The sequence below is a fragment of the Primulina huaijiensis genome, chromosome 10 (genome assembly GCF_012295235.1).
Source record: "Primulina huaijiensis isolate GDHJ02 chromosome 10, ASM1229523v2, whole genome shotgun sequence".
NCBI lineage: Eukaryota > Viridiplantae > Streptophyta > Magnoliopsida > Lamiales > Gesneriaceae > Primulina > Primulina huaijiensis.
Genome location: NC_133315.1, coordinates 19304588 through 19318333, shown reverse-complemented (window position 1 = coordinate 19318333; position 13746 = coordinate 19304588). Strand labels below are relative to the sequence as shown.

The 13746-nt window shown below is 33.9% G+C and overlaps 4 protein-coding genes and 1 long non-coding RNA gene across 6 annotated transcripts; 3 read left to right on the top strand and 2 right to left on the bottom strand.

The window, feature by feature from the left end:
- Nucleotides 1–1204: 1204 nt before the first annotated feature.
- Nucleotides 1205–2843, top strand: LOC140986998 (gallate 1-beta-glucosyltransferase 84A24-like). The gene has a single exon (XM_073455421.1). The coding sequence runs from the start codon at nt 1268–1270 to the stop codon at nt 2741–2743; it is 1476 nt and encodes a 491-aa protein (XP_073311522.1). The 5' UTR covers nt 1205–1267; the 3' UTR covers nt 2744–2843.
- A 2324-nt stretch (nt 2844–5167) lies between these two features.
- Nucleotides 5168–5932, top strand: LOC140985985 (putative pumilio homolog 8, chloroplastic). The gene has a single exon (XM_073453913.1). It carries the CDS (start codon nt 5168–5170, stop codon nt 5930–5932), a length of 765 nt encoding a protein of 254 aa, XP_073310014.1.
- Nucleotides 5933–6320: 388 nt separating this feature from the next.
- Nucleotides 6321–7901, top strand: LOC140986082 (uncharacterized). Its single transcript, XM_073454069.1, has 4 exons — nt 6321–6477; nt 6785–6948; nt 7083–7341; nt 7451–7901. The coding sequence occupies exons 1-4, from the start codon at nt 6325–6327 to the stop codon at nt 7604–7606; spliced, it is 732 nt and encodes a 243-aa protein (XP_073310170.1). The 5' UTR covers nt 6321–6324; the 3' UTR covers nt 7607–7901.
- A 666-nt stretch (nt 7902–8567) lies between these two features.
- Nucleotides 8568–9443, bottom strand: LOC140986989 (uncharacterized). Of its 2 annotated transcripts, none has more exons than XR_012177016.1 (2): nt 9217–9443; nt 8568–9120 (listed from the first exon to the last, which is right to left on the bottom strand). It is a non-coding gene; the product is annotated as an uncharacterized lncRNA (long non-coding RNA). The 2 variants fall into 2 exon arrangements; XR_012177017.1 differs by having other exon boundaries at nt 8568–8799.
- A 766-nt stretch (nt 9444–10209) lies between these two features.
- LOC140985629 (thioredoxin domain-containing protein 9 homolog) lies at nt 10210–13169 on the bottom strand. The gene is made up of 4 exons (XM_073453496.1): nt 13028–13169; nt 12683–12958; nt 10631–10789; nt 10210–10548 (listed from the first exon to the last, which is right to left on the bottom strand). The coding sequence occupies exons 1-4, from the start codon at nt 13049–13051 to the stop codon at nt 10369–10371; spliced, it is 639 nt and encodes a 212-aa protein (XP_073309597.1). The 5' UTR covers nt 13052–13169; the 3' UTR covers nt 10210–10368.
- Nucleotides 13170–13746: the final 577 nt, after the last annotated feature.

The following is a 13746-nucleotide window of genomic DNA, read 5'->3' as shown; positions in this document are numbered from 1 at the left end:
AAGAAATAGGGATATTCCTTTGCGTTACTTCGACAATCTATTTCTTATTTATTTAAATAATTACAAAGTAAATCATGATTATAACATAATATAATATTTAATAAAATGAACTTACGTGTACGCGAGTTCGTGTCAATCAACTATGTGGAAACAATTTATTATTTTGTCAATTAAAATTTAGTAAAGTATATAATATTGAAATTAATATATATAATTATTTGCTCGAACGATCCATTTCATAGACTTGAGAAGTGCATGCCCAATAATAAAAGCACGTCAATTAATACTTTGCTAGGTTGTTTAGGTGAGATACAAAGCATTATATTTTTTTGGAAAATTTAAATCTAATTTTTTATTTAATTATATGTCCTTATGGAAAAATATATATAAAAAATTATGGGGTTGAATGAATGTATTGAAAAAATCATAATTTTTTAGTGAAAATATTACAGAATTCGTCTTCATTAAATATATTTAACACTTTAATTTAAGCATTTTATTTCTAACAAATTACGTTATTTCATTGAATTTATTTTTGACAAAGTCTTAATATGTAGATTTATATGGCTTAGTGTTTGATGACGATACCCTTTCTATTTCAATTCATTTAGGTCATGATAAATTAGATAAAAGTTTGTATTAAATCTTTCTCACGAGTCAATTTTATGACACATATATCTTATTCAACTCGACCCGTGAAAATATATCACTTTTGAATAGTAATGTTAGTTTTGACTCCAAATATAGACAAAATCGATCTATAATATACATTCTCTATATTTTATTAAATTATACGAAAACTGAAATTTCTAGTTTTTTTTTTCAGTTCACTTAATTACCGTGCGTGGTTCTCTAAATTTTTTTATAGGTTACCAAAACTTTAACAGTAATAATTTTTAAATTACATCCACGTTCTGATAACATTTTTTTTATCTCGGTCAACTACGTTTTTATGAAAATGATCTCACTTGAAGAGATCATTTTATTAAAAAAAAAATTGACCGAAATAATTTATCCAATTTTCTCATTTCCCTTCCTTAGAGATAAATTAAAATTTAATTGGAATGTGAATATTATATGTTAAGAGGGGAAATAATATTATTATAATGCTGAAATTTTAATTAAACTTTTAGAATTTTTATAATCACACTCTCTCTCACATCCAATTGACTACTCATTAATAAAGCCGTCTCCTTTTCTAATAACTATTTATTCATCGTCAACCTTGAGAAAATTCTAAAGAAAGAAGAGCAAGCAGATCAAGAAAATGGGCTATGCGGTTCCCTACGATGAATCTCTGCACAATATCCATATTTTCATGGTAACTTTTCCAGGTCAGGGCCATGTAAACCCAATTCTAAGGTTGGCCAAAAGGCTCGCATACTCGGGTCTGCTCGTCACCATTTCTGCTCCCGAGTACGTGGGTCAAAGTATCCGGAGAGCCAATAGAATCGCCGAAGACAAGCCGACTCCAGTGGGTCGGGGATTCATACGTTTCGAATTCTTTGACGACGGGTGGAGTTTGGACGATCTCAACCGAGGTGATCTCGACTTGTACTTGGGTCAACTCGAGGTTACAGGCCGAGAAAATCTCATCAGGATGATTAGAGAGCATGAAGAGAAAGGCATACCGGTTTCTTGTCTGATCAATAATCCTTTCATCCCGTGGGTTTCTGATGTTGCGGAGAGTTTAGGGATCCCGAGCGCCATGCTTTGGGTCCAATCTTGTGCTTCTTTTTCAGCGTATTACCATTTCTGCCATAATCTCGTGCCTTTTCCCAGCGAAAATGATCCGGAAATCGACGTGCAGCTGCCGTTTATTCCTCTGTTGAGATACGATGAAATCCCCAGTTTTTTACATCCTAGTACTCCGTACCCTTTTCTGAGAAGGGCCATTTTGGGTCAGTTCAAGAACTTGACGAAACCTTTCTGTATATTGATGGACACATTTGAAGAGCTGGAGCACGAAATTGTGGAACACATGTCCAAGAATTGCCGTCCAATCAAGACTATTGGCCCTCTATTCAAAGACTTGGACACCCCACCTACGTCCTCAAACCCGACAATTCGTGTGGACTTTTTGACCGCAGACAATTGTACAGAGTTTTTGGACTCGAAACCTGTTGGCACAGTAGTATACATTTCATTCGGAAGTGTTGTCTATTTGACGCAAGAACAAGTAGACGAGATTGCTCACGGGCTTCTGAGTTCCGGGGTTTCGTTTCTATGGGTCCTGAAGCCTCCGGGGCCAGAAAGCGGCCGGCCACCACATGTTCTGCCTGAAGGGTTTATGGAGAAAGCAGGTGATCAAGGAAAAATAGTGCAGTGGAGCCCACAGGAGGAGGTGCTAGCGCACCGTTCCACCGCCTGCTTCGTGACTCACTGCGGCTGGAACTCAACGATGGAGGCGTTGGCCAGCGGTGTCCCAGTAGTGGCGTTCCCTCAGTGGGGTGATCAGGTGACAGATGCTAAGTTCTTGGTTGATGTTTTTAAAGTTGGGATCAGGTTGTGTCGGGGAGAAGCTGAGGGGAACATTGTTAACCGGGAGGAGGTAGAAAGGTGCTTGAGAGAAGCGACAGGCGGAGGCCCCAAGGCGGCGGAGATGAAGGAGAACGCCCTTAAGTGGAAGAAAGCGGCAGCTGAGGCGGTGGCAGACGGTGGGACTTCTTATCGGAATATGCAAGATTTTGTGGACGAGATCGTTAGGATAAGAGGATCGCGGGACCAAATGTCAAAATCTTAGCTTTTTGTCCTTTTTTTTTTCCTGGTTAATATTATTCTGGTATCGTTATCATTATTATCATTACAATAAATCATTTTATGTAATATATTATATTTAATTTTTTTAAAAAAATTACGTACCTTGAAGTTGATTAATATTCCTATAAGAAAGTAGCACGTACATCATATTTTGTCTTTCTCGTTTTAGTCTTGCTCGTATCTTCATTTTTGAAAAGTCAGACGAATTCAACGATGGACACGTAAATTTTTGTCTGGGCATTAATAATAATATGTAATTAATGAGTGGCCTAACAATACAAATATAACATCTTTTTCATTTATTTAAGTGAACATAGTAAAATTGTACTTTGTATGTGAGAGATTTTTAAAGAGGCACGTTCCTACGAAAATATAACGAAATCGACAAGATCAAAAGTAGGGAAGGTAATTTTTTCCCACGAGCGTTTGGGGACAGTAGAAAAAACTCGAAACTGGAATGATGATCTCCGATTCCCCAAAAAAGATATTAATAATAATATTATTTTTTTAAATGATAATAATAATAATAGATAATAATAAGTTTTGGTTCGTAGAATTTCCGTACCCGCCCACATCTTGTTCCATTAATATTTTTGAAACGAAGACGGAGACATAGATGATGATTTGATCCCCGCATTCCCCGAACCCTGAAAAAGAGGATCGAGGCAGATGTGAGGTCAAGTAAAAAATTCGAAAATGGAGATGAGAATGACAAACCACCCCCACCCTATTGTCATCTCTAATCAAAAGCTTGATACAATATTGATCATTGACCGCCATTGACAAAGAATTAATTGTTTTACAGTGGAAAAACTTACCGTAATAATAATTGAAAAATGACAGCTTGAATCGCGTGATTTGAGTAAATGAGAGATGACGGCTCCATTTCATATTTCATTACGGAAACATAACACGCAAGTATATAATGTTGGCAGTTTATTCTTAGTTATATGAACTAAATTAAGGCATAAAAATTATAACCTAACATATTATTATATCACAAGTTTATCACTTTTATTTATTTATTTTTTCTCTTTTTCAATATTGTCATTTTTAAATTCACATGTCGCGCGAAGGATGTGTATTTTGGGAATAACTATAAATATCTCATGAGGTTCGTTATGATAAAAAACAATATAATTATATTTAAATGTTATATTTATGCCGAATAAAACTTTAAAGATGGTGTGCGTAATATGAAAAGTAAGAAAACTTCAATAGAAGTTAATGTAATATATAAAAATAATTGGTTTTTTATTAATATGAAAAATTATAGGGAAGATATATGTAATTGACCCTATATTTTATTATTTTTTGTTAAAATTTCTCCCCTTCAAATATGAATAATATAAGAAAATTTCCAAGGTGAGATAACTAGCTAGCCAATAAATATAAATTTTATATTGTTTGGTTATTTATCGAAATATGCATCGGTTTTGATTGTGTTGACTTAATACATTAAGGTGGAATTAGCAAGCAACAATTACATCATCTTCGTTTGTTTTAAACAATTTTTTGAAATTATTCGGATCAAATTAAATTAACAATGAGAGTAAATAAAATAAACTCTTTTTCTTTGGGACAAAGTCATAATTTTTTATATGGCAAAAACTTGTGTGAAACGATCTCACAGATCGTATTTTATGAGACGGATCTCTTATTTGGGTCATCCATGAAAAGTATTACTTTTTATGTTAAGAGTATTATTTTTTATTGTGAATATCGGTAGGGTTGATCAATCTCACAAATAAAAATTCGTGAGACCATTTCATATATAAGAGACATACTCTTTTTATATTTAATTCTTGAAAATTTACCATACTTGTGAAAAAAATTATATTATGGGAGTGTTTTTAACCTCTAAAAAAGTGATTATTTATTTGTTATTCTCAAATTTAAGAGGTCAGAATCATGGGTTGGTCTATGCTACTAAAATATCTAAAAGATATAAAAATCTAATGGAAAGAATTCCTTAATTTTCTTAGATATTTAATTTCTTATTAAAGATGATTTTATAGCAATTTTCCTAGTATAAAATATTTTTTTTTTGGGGCTAAATCTACGTTGCACCAGATATATGTGTTTTAAAGAAATTTATAAAATTTGTTTAGAAAAAATATTAATTTATTTATAAAATAAAGTCGACATTGCATGCATGAGATGAGATGGAAAATCTTTTGCTTCATCCAAATAAAACCCTTCCTTTCCAAATAAAACCCTCCACAAATTTCGATCTCAAATTTATCAGAATTGAGCGTATCACAAAATCTACAAGTATGGATCTTTTCATTTTAAAATCTTTTTCATTCTAAAATACTCTCTTTTCACCATATCACAAAATCTATCAGTATCAATTTTCTTTTTTTTTTTTTTTAAAAGAAAAAAATCCCAAAAAAAATCAAAGAAGATGGAAGAGAGCTTCTCCGCTGCCTTTTATTCGGTTCCAGATCATCCCCATTATGAGCGTATACTCGAGTCGGTATTCAGTGATCTGAATCTCTCCGAAACTCCACTTCCGGCGGCCTTCATGGGGACGCCACCAGATTACGGTCGGGCTTTTTATACCGGTGGAGATCCTGTTAATTTTGACAACCAGTTTGAGTTGCCACGAGGGATGGGTTTCTCCTATACAAATCCACAGGTTTCTAATGAGAGTATACAGAAACTTAGGGCTCAATATGCTGCAAACGGGAACATGGGATTCTTCATCCAACCCCAAAATTATACCGTTTATGAAAATCTTCAGAATTCAAACCCTTTGCCTGTCAATGGTAACTTGAACCCAAGTCCCGTTTGTGATTTCAATAGCGCGTACAATCTTCCACTGAACCTGAACGGTAACTTTTATCGAAACGGCTTCAGGTTGCCCGAAAACAGGAATTGGTACGTATACCCAAATTTTGACGGGGTGAATTTGCTAATGGCGGCCAAGGATCAACAAGGTTGCAGGCTACTGCAGAAGAAGCTCTTACAGGGAACCCCTGAAGAAAAGAACATGATTTTCTCTGAATTGTTAAGTCACGTGTGTGATTTGATGGTGGATCAGTTCGGGAATTATCTTATTCAAACAATATTTGAAGTATGCACTGTGGAACAGATGGATCAGTTGCTTTGGTTGGTGACAGATGATTTATTAAACTTCTTTCATATTTGTCTTGATATTCATGGGTAAGTTAATGCATGGTTTTCTTAAATCATATCACCTCATCAATATTTGTCTTGGTATATATCCGAGGGGAACCAACAGATAATCCTAGAATGATATATTTATATGACTTCCTCCAGTAGTAATCCTCGGCCTGCCGTTGCTTGGTAATTCGATTCATCGCGATATAAAAGATCGGAAGCCTACATTAGCCATACTGCCTGAATTATTCATAATGTAATGTAAGGGGACTGGAATATTGGTCACAACAACTGTGCTCACTATTCTTGCATTAGATTTTATCAAGTTTATAACTATTGAGCTATGAGAATGAATATTAATTTCCTCATGGTATTAAAGTTTATATTTTGTTTAGTTAATCTAATTAGTTTTCTGGCCTAATATGCAGGGTAAAAGCTATGCAGAAGATGCTCGAACATCTGAAAACATGGGAACAAACGGCTCATGTTCTGTCTGTTTTGAGGAGATTAACTGTTCTTCTCTCAAAGAGTAAGATTGGTCAACATGTGATTCATCACTGTTTGAAATCCTTCTCTCATGAGGAAAACAAGGTATTTGTGATTTCATTATAAAGTGCTTGTCTTTTACATAAATAACACTTATGAAGCAAGAGAATCATTCATTAAATCAACCCTAATATTGCGAAATAATGTCAATGTATACCTTATCTCAAGATTATTTTATGTTGTTCCATCTAGAACTATTTGTATTTAGAATACTTTCACGTGACACATATCTTTATATTTTTTTCGTTGTGTGAGAAATAGATGTATCTTGTCATTGACATTGAATTATTTTTCTTACTCTTAAATGAGGGAAACCTTGTATTCATGTTTAGTGGAATATCTTATTTCATAGCACATTCTCAATGAGGTAGCGACTCATTGTGTGGAAATAGCTACGGACCAAAACGGATGTCGTGTTCTGAAACAATGTGTATTCCATGCTCAAGGAGAACTCCAGGATCGACTCGTGGTTGAGATAGCAGTGAATTCGGTGTTCTTATCCGAACATGCTTACGGGTACAAAGTCTTTTAGCAAAATAATTCATTTCATCAGATGCATATATACCGTATGAAAGGAAAAATGGGATTCCTATTTCCTGGATTTTAATTAATACATTTCACTAGTGTTCCTCCTTTTTGTCCTATTCTAGGAACTATGTTGTACAGTATCTGTTAGAACTCGGGATCCCGCATGTGACAGCAGCTATTTTAGCCCAGTTATCAGGAAACTTTGTTGCTCTATCCTTGAACAAACATGGAAGCCACGTGGTGGAACAATGTATGAAAAACTCGGGAGGCGATCAAGTGATAGAGATTATCAATGAGATCATTAACAATCCAAAGTTCTTGACAATTCTTCAAGATCCTTACGGAAACTTTGTTGCTCAATCTGCGCTAAAATTTTCTAAGGTTCCATTATCTTAACAAAACTATGAAAGTTACATTTGGCACTTCCACATATTATGGGCATGTCTTTATTTATGTACCATTTTAATCAAGAATTTTTTCGTTCTTGCAGGGAACATTTCTTCATAAAAATATGGTCGCACTCATTCTTGAACACTACCCGTTCCTGCACAGTCATCCGCATGGACAGAGAGTTCTAACAAAGATCAAAGGAAGAAAGAATTTGGGAGATCATGTAAAGTATGTTCTACGTTCCAGTCACAAGTAAGATTCTATGTAGCACTAAATGCAGTAGTTTGTGTGTGCCTATTGCCTGTGTATCAAGAGATATGCACACACACACACACACACTAGGTTTTACTTGCATATAGTGTTGCATAGAATTACTATCTTGTTCATCCACCTATGTCCATTTTCGTGAAATCTAATGTTTTGTTGTAGGAATTTTTGTTCAGTAACTTTGAAGAGTTGATGCCCATGGAATTAGGGTTTTGTTGTTGTTTCATTTTGTAGTTTGTTTTCTGGTACATATCTGAAATTAAGGATGCGCGTCTGATTTCTTGGATTTTCTTGAAATAGCGTGTTGGTATTTGTTGTTCACCAAAACCATGTGCAGTTTTTAAGTCAACTTTGCCATTGTTTACTGATTTTTTTTGTTGGAATGAGGAAGTGTTTGAGATTTGCCGTTTACCGAAATTTAAGGGTAACTGATCTTTTGAATTGTAAAACAACTCAAGAGCTACTTCTTGGTCTTGTGGTATAGACAAATATTATACTTAATATCATTTCTCAATAATTACACTTCTTCAAATATTTGAGAATCAAAGAAGTGATTTTGATTCTGATCATACTAATTATAAGATTATTAAGTGACTTTTCATATTTAATTTTTGATAATTTTATTTATTTTTAATAATAAAAACTCGATCTTAATCATGTACGTTGAATCTTTGGCAATTTTATTTATTTTTAACCGATGGTGCTAATGTGACATTGTGCACGCTTATAAAGAAAAAAACTCCAAAAAATATATATAAAAGCTTGAATATTACATTATATTGTTTTGGTAGTTCATTTAATTATCCCCATCAAATATTTGGTGAAAAGTAAATTAATTAGAGATTTAATTTCAAACAGATGAAAAGGAATTTATCCAATCAGAAAGGGCATATATATATATATATATGTGTGTGTGTGTGTGTGTGTGTGTGTGTGGACGAGTAAGATCAGAATAGAATATTTAATATATTGACACAATTGAATATCGACTGTTAAATGCGCATGAAATAAGTTAACGAAAATTCCAGTATAAACTCCAGTAACACATTTGAAGGAAAGGAAGTACAAGAAGTGATTTCGAAACATCACTTCCTGATACTGCACCAAATGACTATAGATCTGCGAAGAAATTGTTTGATGTGCTTAGATTCTGGGATTTGCTGCTATTTTTCCTCTTCGTCCCTGCAAACGTGCATGAAACAAACTCATAGCATCTTGAGAGAACGGCTACACATCAATATGAACCGAGCAAATGAATAGAAAAATAACGCATTCAAGAATCAAGAATGCATAAAGCCAATATTCCAACAAAAACTGTCTAAGCTTCCATTTGCATTGGATACAAAGCTAAGTTGACCCGAAAAACGTATGTAACAGTTCACCTTTAGTTGTCAGGGATGAAGTGAACTTGACTGTTTACAAGCAACTTTTTCGTTATAAAGTTGGAGCCGAGAGCGTAAAAACTTGGCTACAGTAGGCAATCAATCATTTAAGATCATTCAACTACAACCACGAGTGTACTCCAATAATATCACAAATGCATAAGCTCCACGCAGTCATTGTATTTTTAAAAATAATTTATGAAAGACATTGGATTACCTTTAGAAGATTTCGGAATGGTATCCTCGATATCCATGCCATCACTATCGCTATCTGCACTAGCAGACTGATTTTGGGTAGGATTTCCATACACTTGCAGCAAATCATCCAGATCCCACAGCTATAATTAACGGGAAAAGGTACGTTATGGACATACACATGTAAACCAAGATTACTTTAGAAACGATGCAGAAAGGAACAGCTAGAGAAAAAACTAGAGGCATATGGAACCTCTTTCGATGCATCGTTCGCTTTGATGAACAAAGTATTAACTCAAGTTCCAGTTATACAGCTGGAACGTTGTTCGGAACTCAGGCTGATGGTAGTGATTTTAGTATTTATAATAATCATGGTACTTATGAAGGTCTGGACCCTACTACTAGTGAAAATAAAGCGGACTTCCTAAGGTGTGAAATCTTTGAAAATGTTAAAAAAAAATATTCAAAAAAGACTGTCCTGATGAAAACAAATTACTCTCTAGATTTGCATAATGAAACGTCTGATCATGCGATATGCTACTAAGATATTTTCTATCATGGGAAAACGATGCAATATCAATTAAACGACACATGAATAATATTAGTACAAGAAGCTAAATGTTATCAATTTGTTTTTTTATTGTAATTGTACTACCAAGATATTTGTTCGTTCTTCTTTCTAATCGTCTGAAAAAGATTTTGAAATACTTTCAAAAGATATAATGAAGTTCAATTTATTAATACCTAAAGTAATTTTTTTTATTTTTAATACTCGCGAATGAAAAAATTAAAAATCAGAAAATTTTATAATATTTAGAGAAAATGGGTTGGAAAATATATTTAAAATAGTGAATATAAATTTATATTTTGGAGAGTAGAGAATGGAAAAATAAAGATTTGGGTTAGACGAGCCTTGTTTTTTTTAGAGATAGGAAGTGTGCGACTCAACTTGGAAGCTAATCCATCCGAGACACGATAAGTTAATTAGTCACCGGAACCTAGTTACTTCAGTTGCTCTTGCTTAAAATCATCGCAATAATTAGTAATATAATATATTACATAAAAATCCCAATAACAAAAAATTATCAAAATAATTCCTGGCCAAGGCAAAATCTAATGCTACAACAGATTGTCATCAACAATAATACCACAGTAGACTGGAAATTCATGTTTTCTACTCAGAGTCCGATGAATAGGAAGTCGAGCTTTGCCGAACGCTCCTTTTTGGGGCCTTGGACTTAGATGGATTGAATGAAGATTCGCCTTCATAAAAGATTACTTGTGCTTTCAACAATCTCTCTTCCAATTCTTCTGTGCTGAAATCTTCCGTCGCCCCGAGCTCATCAAAGCCAACCTAATTTTAACAAGGTGAGATGGATTGATCTTATCAGAGCAGTTGTATAAACTCCAAGATGATAGAGCAGAACAATGCTTACCACGTAATCCTCCACTTTAGCATTTTTTACAAGAGCGAGAGTTGGAAGAACAACAATCCTCAGCTTTTCAGCCAAGTATTGACTTTTCTCAGCATTAAGTTTTATGAAACGTGTCTCAATATGTTGTTTTGCCAATATACCCAAGTGCTTGTCCATGACCTGTGAATAAGGTATGCATCTATCAGAAATTACTTACTTTCTTAGCTCAAGACATTTTGCAGGTAATATACAGGAAAAAGATTCATACTTTACATTGAGAAAAGTACTGCTGAGAAAGTTCCATTATACCATACCAAAAAATCATAGCAAGAGCGAAAAATAGTTACTAGATTAGCGTACATTGTTCCTAGGACATGAGTCTGAAACTCCCTTGGTTAACATCTCAATAACAATTTGGTTGTAGACATGGTTTTCACTATTTAAGAAATCTTTTAACAGCTAAAATCTAACTACACCCACAGTGTAACGGGGACACGGTATATTCCCCATCTTGAAAAAATCTAGTAGAACACAACCTACTTTAACTGCAAATGAAAAGCACTTCTTTTACCGTAAGGATATCATCTTTGAACTTAATATTCTGCCTTTCCTCATAAACTAGATGATCACGTGTAGATCTTATTTTGCATGTAAGATATACTGGAGAGCAGTCAAAATTTTATACACTGAAAACACGCCATTTGTATAAAACAGATAGCCAAGAAGGAAAATACAATACAAAACTCAAGAAACGATGGTACAAGGAAGATAAATGCGAAATAGGATCTAAAAAGTTCAAGTGTAAATCAAGGCAAGGTGATGAAGACACTAAGAAAGACACAATTTTGAAGCTTAGCTTATGCCGAAGTGCCTAGATCGGTCCTCGTGTAGTTTATTGGGTGAGGATGAATACTTTGCACCTCTTAATATTTAGCTTAAAAGCTCATCCAAGAGAGAGAATACATTCAAATTCATATTTTTCGGAAAAATAAGCCTATTCTTTCAGTATCCTCTGAGGCCAAATACATTTAGGAATCTTTGGAAGATCATTACCAAGTGCAGTAACAAATAATGCAACATTTATGAAATACATGTCTATTGAGACTTTGGACACAATAAAAATTCTTGGAACAGTACAACTGTGATAATAGATTTCAAACTGTGACCAATCTAAAACATAATCAAGCAACACACGTACTTAGCATATCATCTGCATTATAATGTTGATAAAAAACACAGGAAAAGAACATCAGGATCAGTCATTGCCAAGAAACATTGTTAAGAAAAAGACAATAATGATCCACGAGAAAGTGAGCCAAACACATATAAACATGACCTACACAAGCAATGGGTAAACCAAACACTCGATATCACAGCGAGGAAAAAACTACTTGCCACTGTTAGTTTTCAAGTAGACAGTCCTCTAGTAGCAAACTACTTAACTTGAAATTTATCAATCATGATTAGCAAAGTTTACAGCCTAGAATTTCTATTAAAAAAAAGTATGCATCAATGATATCTAAGATATGATCTTGAATCGTTCAATATTGCCACCCAAAATAAATAAATATATATCTAAATGGGGCATGCACTCATAGACCCAAGGGCTAAGGCACATATAAGAATTTGGTCAACGAACACCACTTGATGTGTTTTGGGCATTCTTATATAGAAACTAAATATAAAAATTGATATTTATAAATTCGAAAGAGACTCATTACTCAGCCACATTGGTTCTGTTACGAACCAAAATACAACGGCTTGTAAGGTGATAGAAATGAAAACAATATCAGCTACCACGCATCTATATCGTGATTATAATTTGTGATTGCTATTCAGAATAATTACTAAAAAAAACACAACATAGCTATTCAACGCAATGTCGGTCCAGCAAAAAAGACATAACTCAACTCGAGAATCCAAAACGGTAAAAATCTTAGTTTCCCAAATGTCGTTTATAAAGTTTAATCACAATACACAAATAAGGTACAACCATCCAAATCGTTCAAAAAGGTCTAGCAACTTCTCCATTTAATTTATTATCTAACAGTAACAATAATGGGGCAAACGTACCTTGCAAGGCCAATTTTCGCGGTAGAAATGGCAAACAACGCGCTCACTGGCCTTAACCGCAGAGAAAAATTCCTTCTCCGTTGGGATCTCTGAGTACTCACCGTGGCCGAGTGCGACCCAGCCTCTCCTTTTCTCCGCCATTTTCTTCATCTGCTGTAACCTACGCTCCCTCAACACCTCCATATCGTCCAAATCTAGCCGATCCAATGCCGCGATCTCGTCATCTATCTTGTCCTCTACCGCCTTCGCCACCGTCAGCAGTTGCTGCTCCAATATCTGACAAAAGAAAACGAAATTAAACAAAATCGGATCTCGGGAATACAAATTCCCATTAACGCATTCTACCTGCTGAATGTTTGGATTATCCATGAGTGATTCGACGGTAAAGGATGGACAAGTGATTTGAGAGGAAATATTTCAAAATTGAAAATGCAGTAACGCAGCTGAAGTTCGAAATTTGAGGAGCTTATTGGGTCGAACATTGAAGTTGCTTTTTATACTAGGCCGGGCCTATTTGGATTACAAAATCGGCCCATTTTGACAAAATAGTTTTCCTATTACAGTCCAAGCCCAAACAATAATTAGGCTTGTGTGTGTGTGTGAGCCAAATTTGGGAAAATTGTAATTTTAATTTGAGAAGTTGCTATGATTGGGATTTTAATATTGGAGTTTGATTATCATTTGATAATTTGGATTTTTTATTTTATTATTTTTTCGTTCGATATAATTAAATCCATCAAATATTAATTATTTGGATTGATGTTCTCCTTAGATGACTATTATGACAAAAAATAAAAGTTATATTATAAAATTAAAATCTATTTAAACAAAAAAGAAATGATAAAACTTTTTTATTTTATTTGGAATATTTAGTGTTGTTTTGTTTTATTTGTTTTTGTTAATATTTATTTTAATGTGTGTAATATATATTTATTATCATTATAAGAGTTACTAAAGAGATCATTAATGCCAAATAAAATATTTTGACATATTAGTTGTTTTTGGCAAAAAAAATCATAAATTTTTTTTGTAATTTTCCAGTCAAATTTTTAATTAATTTAATC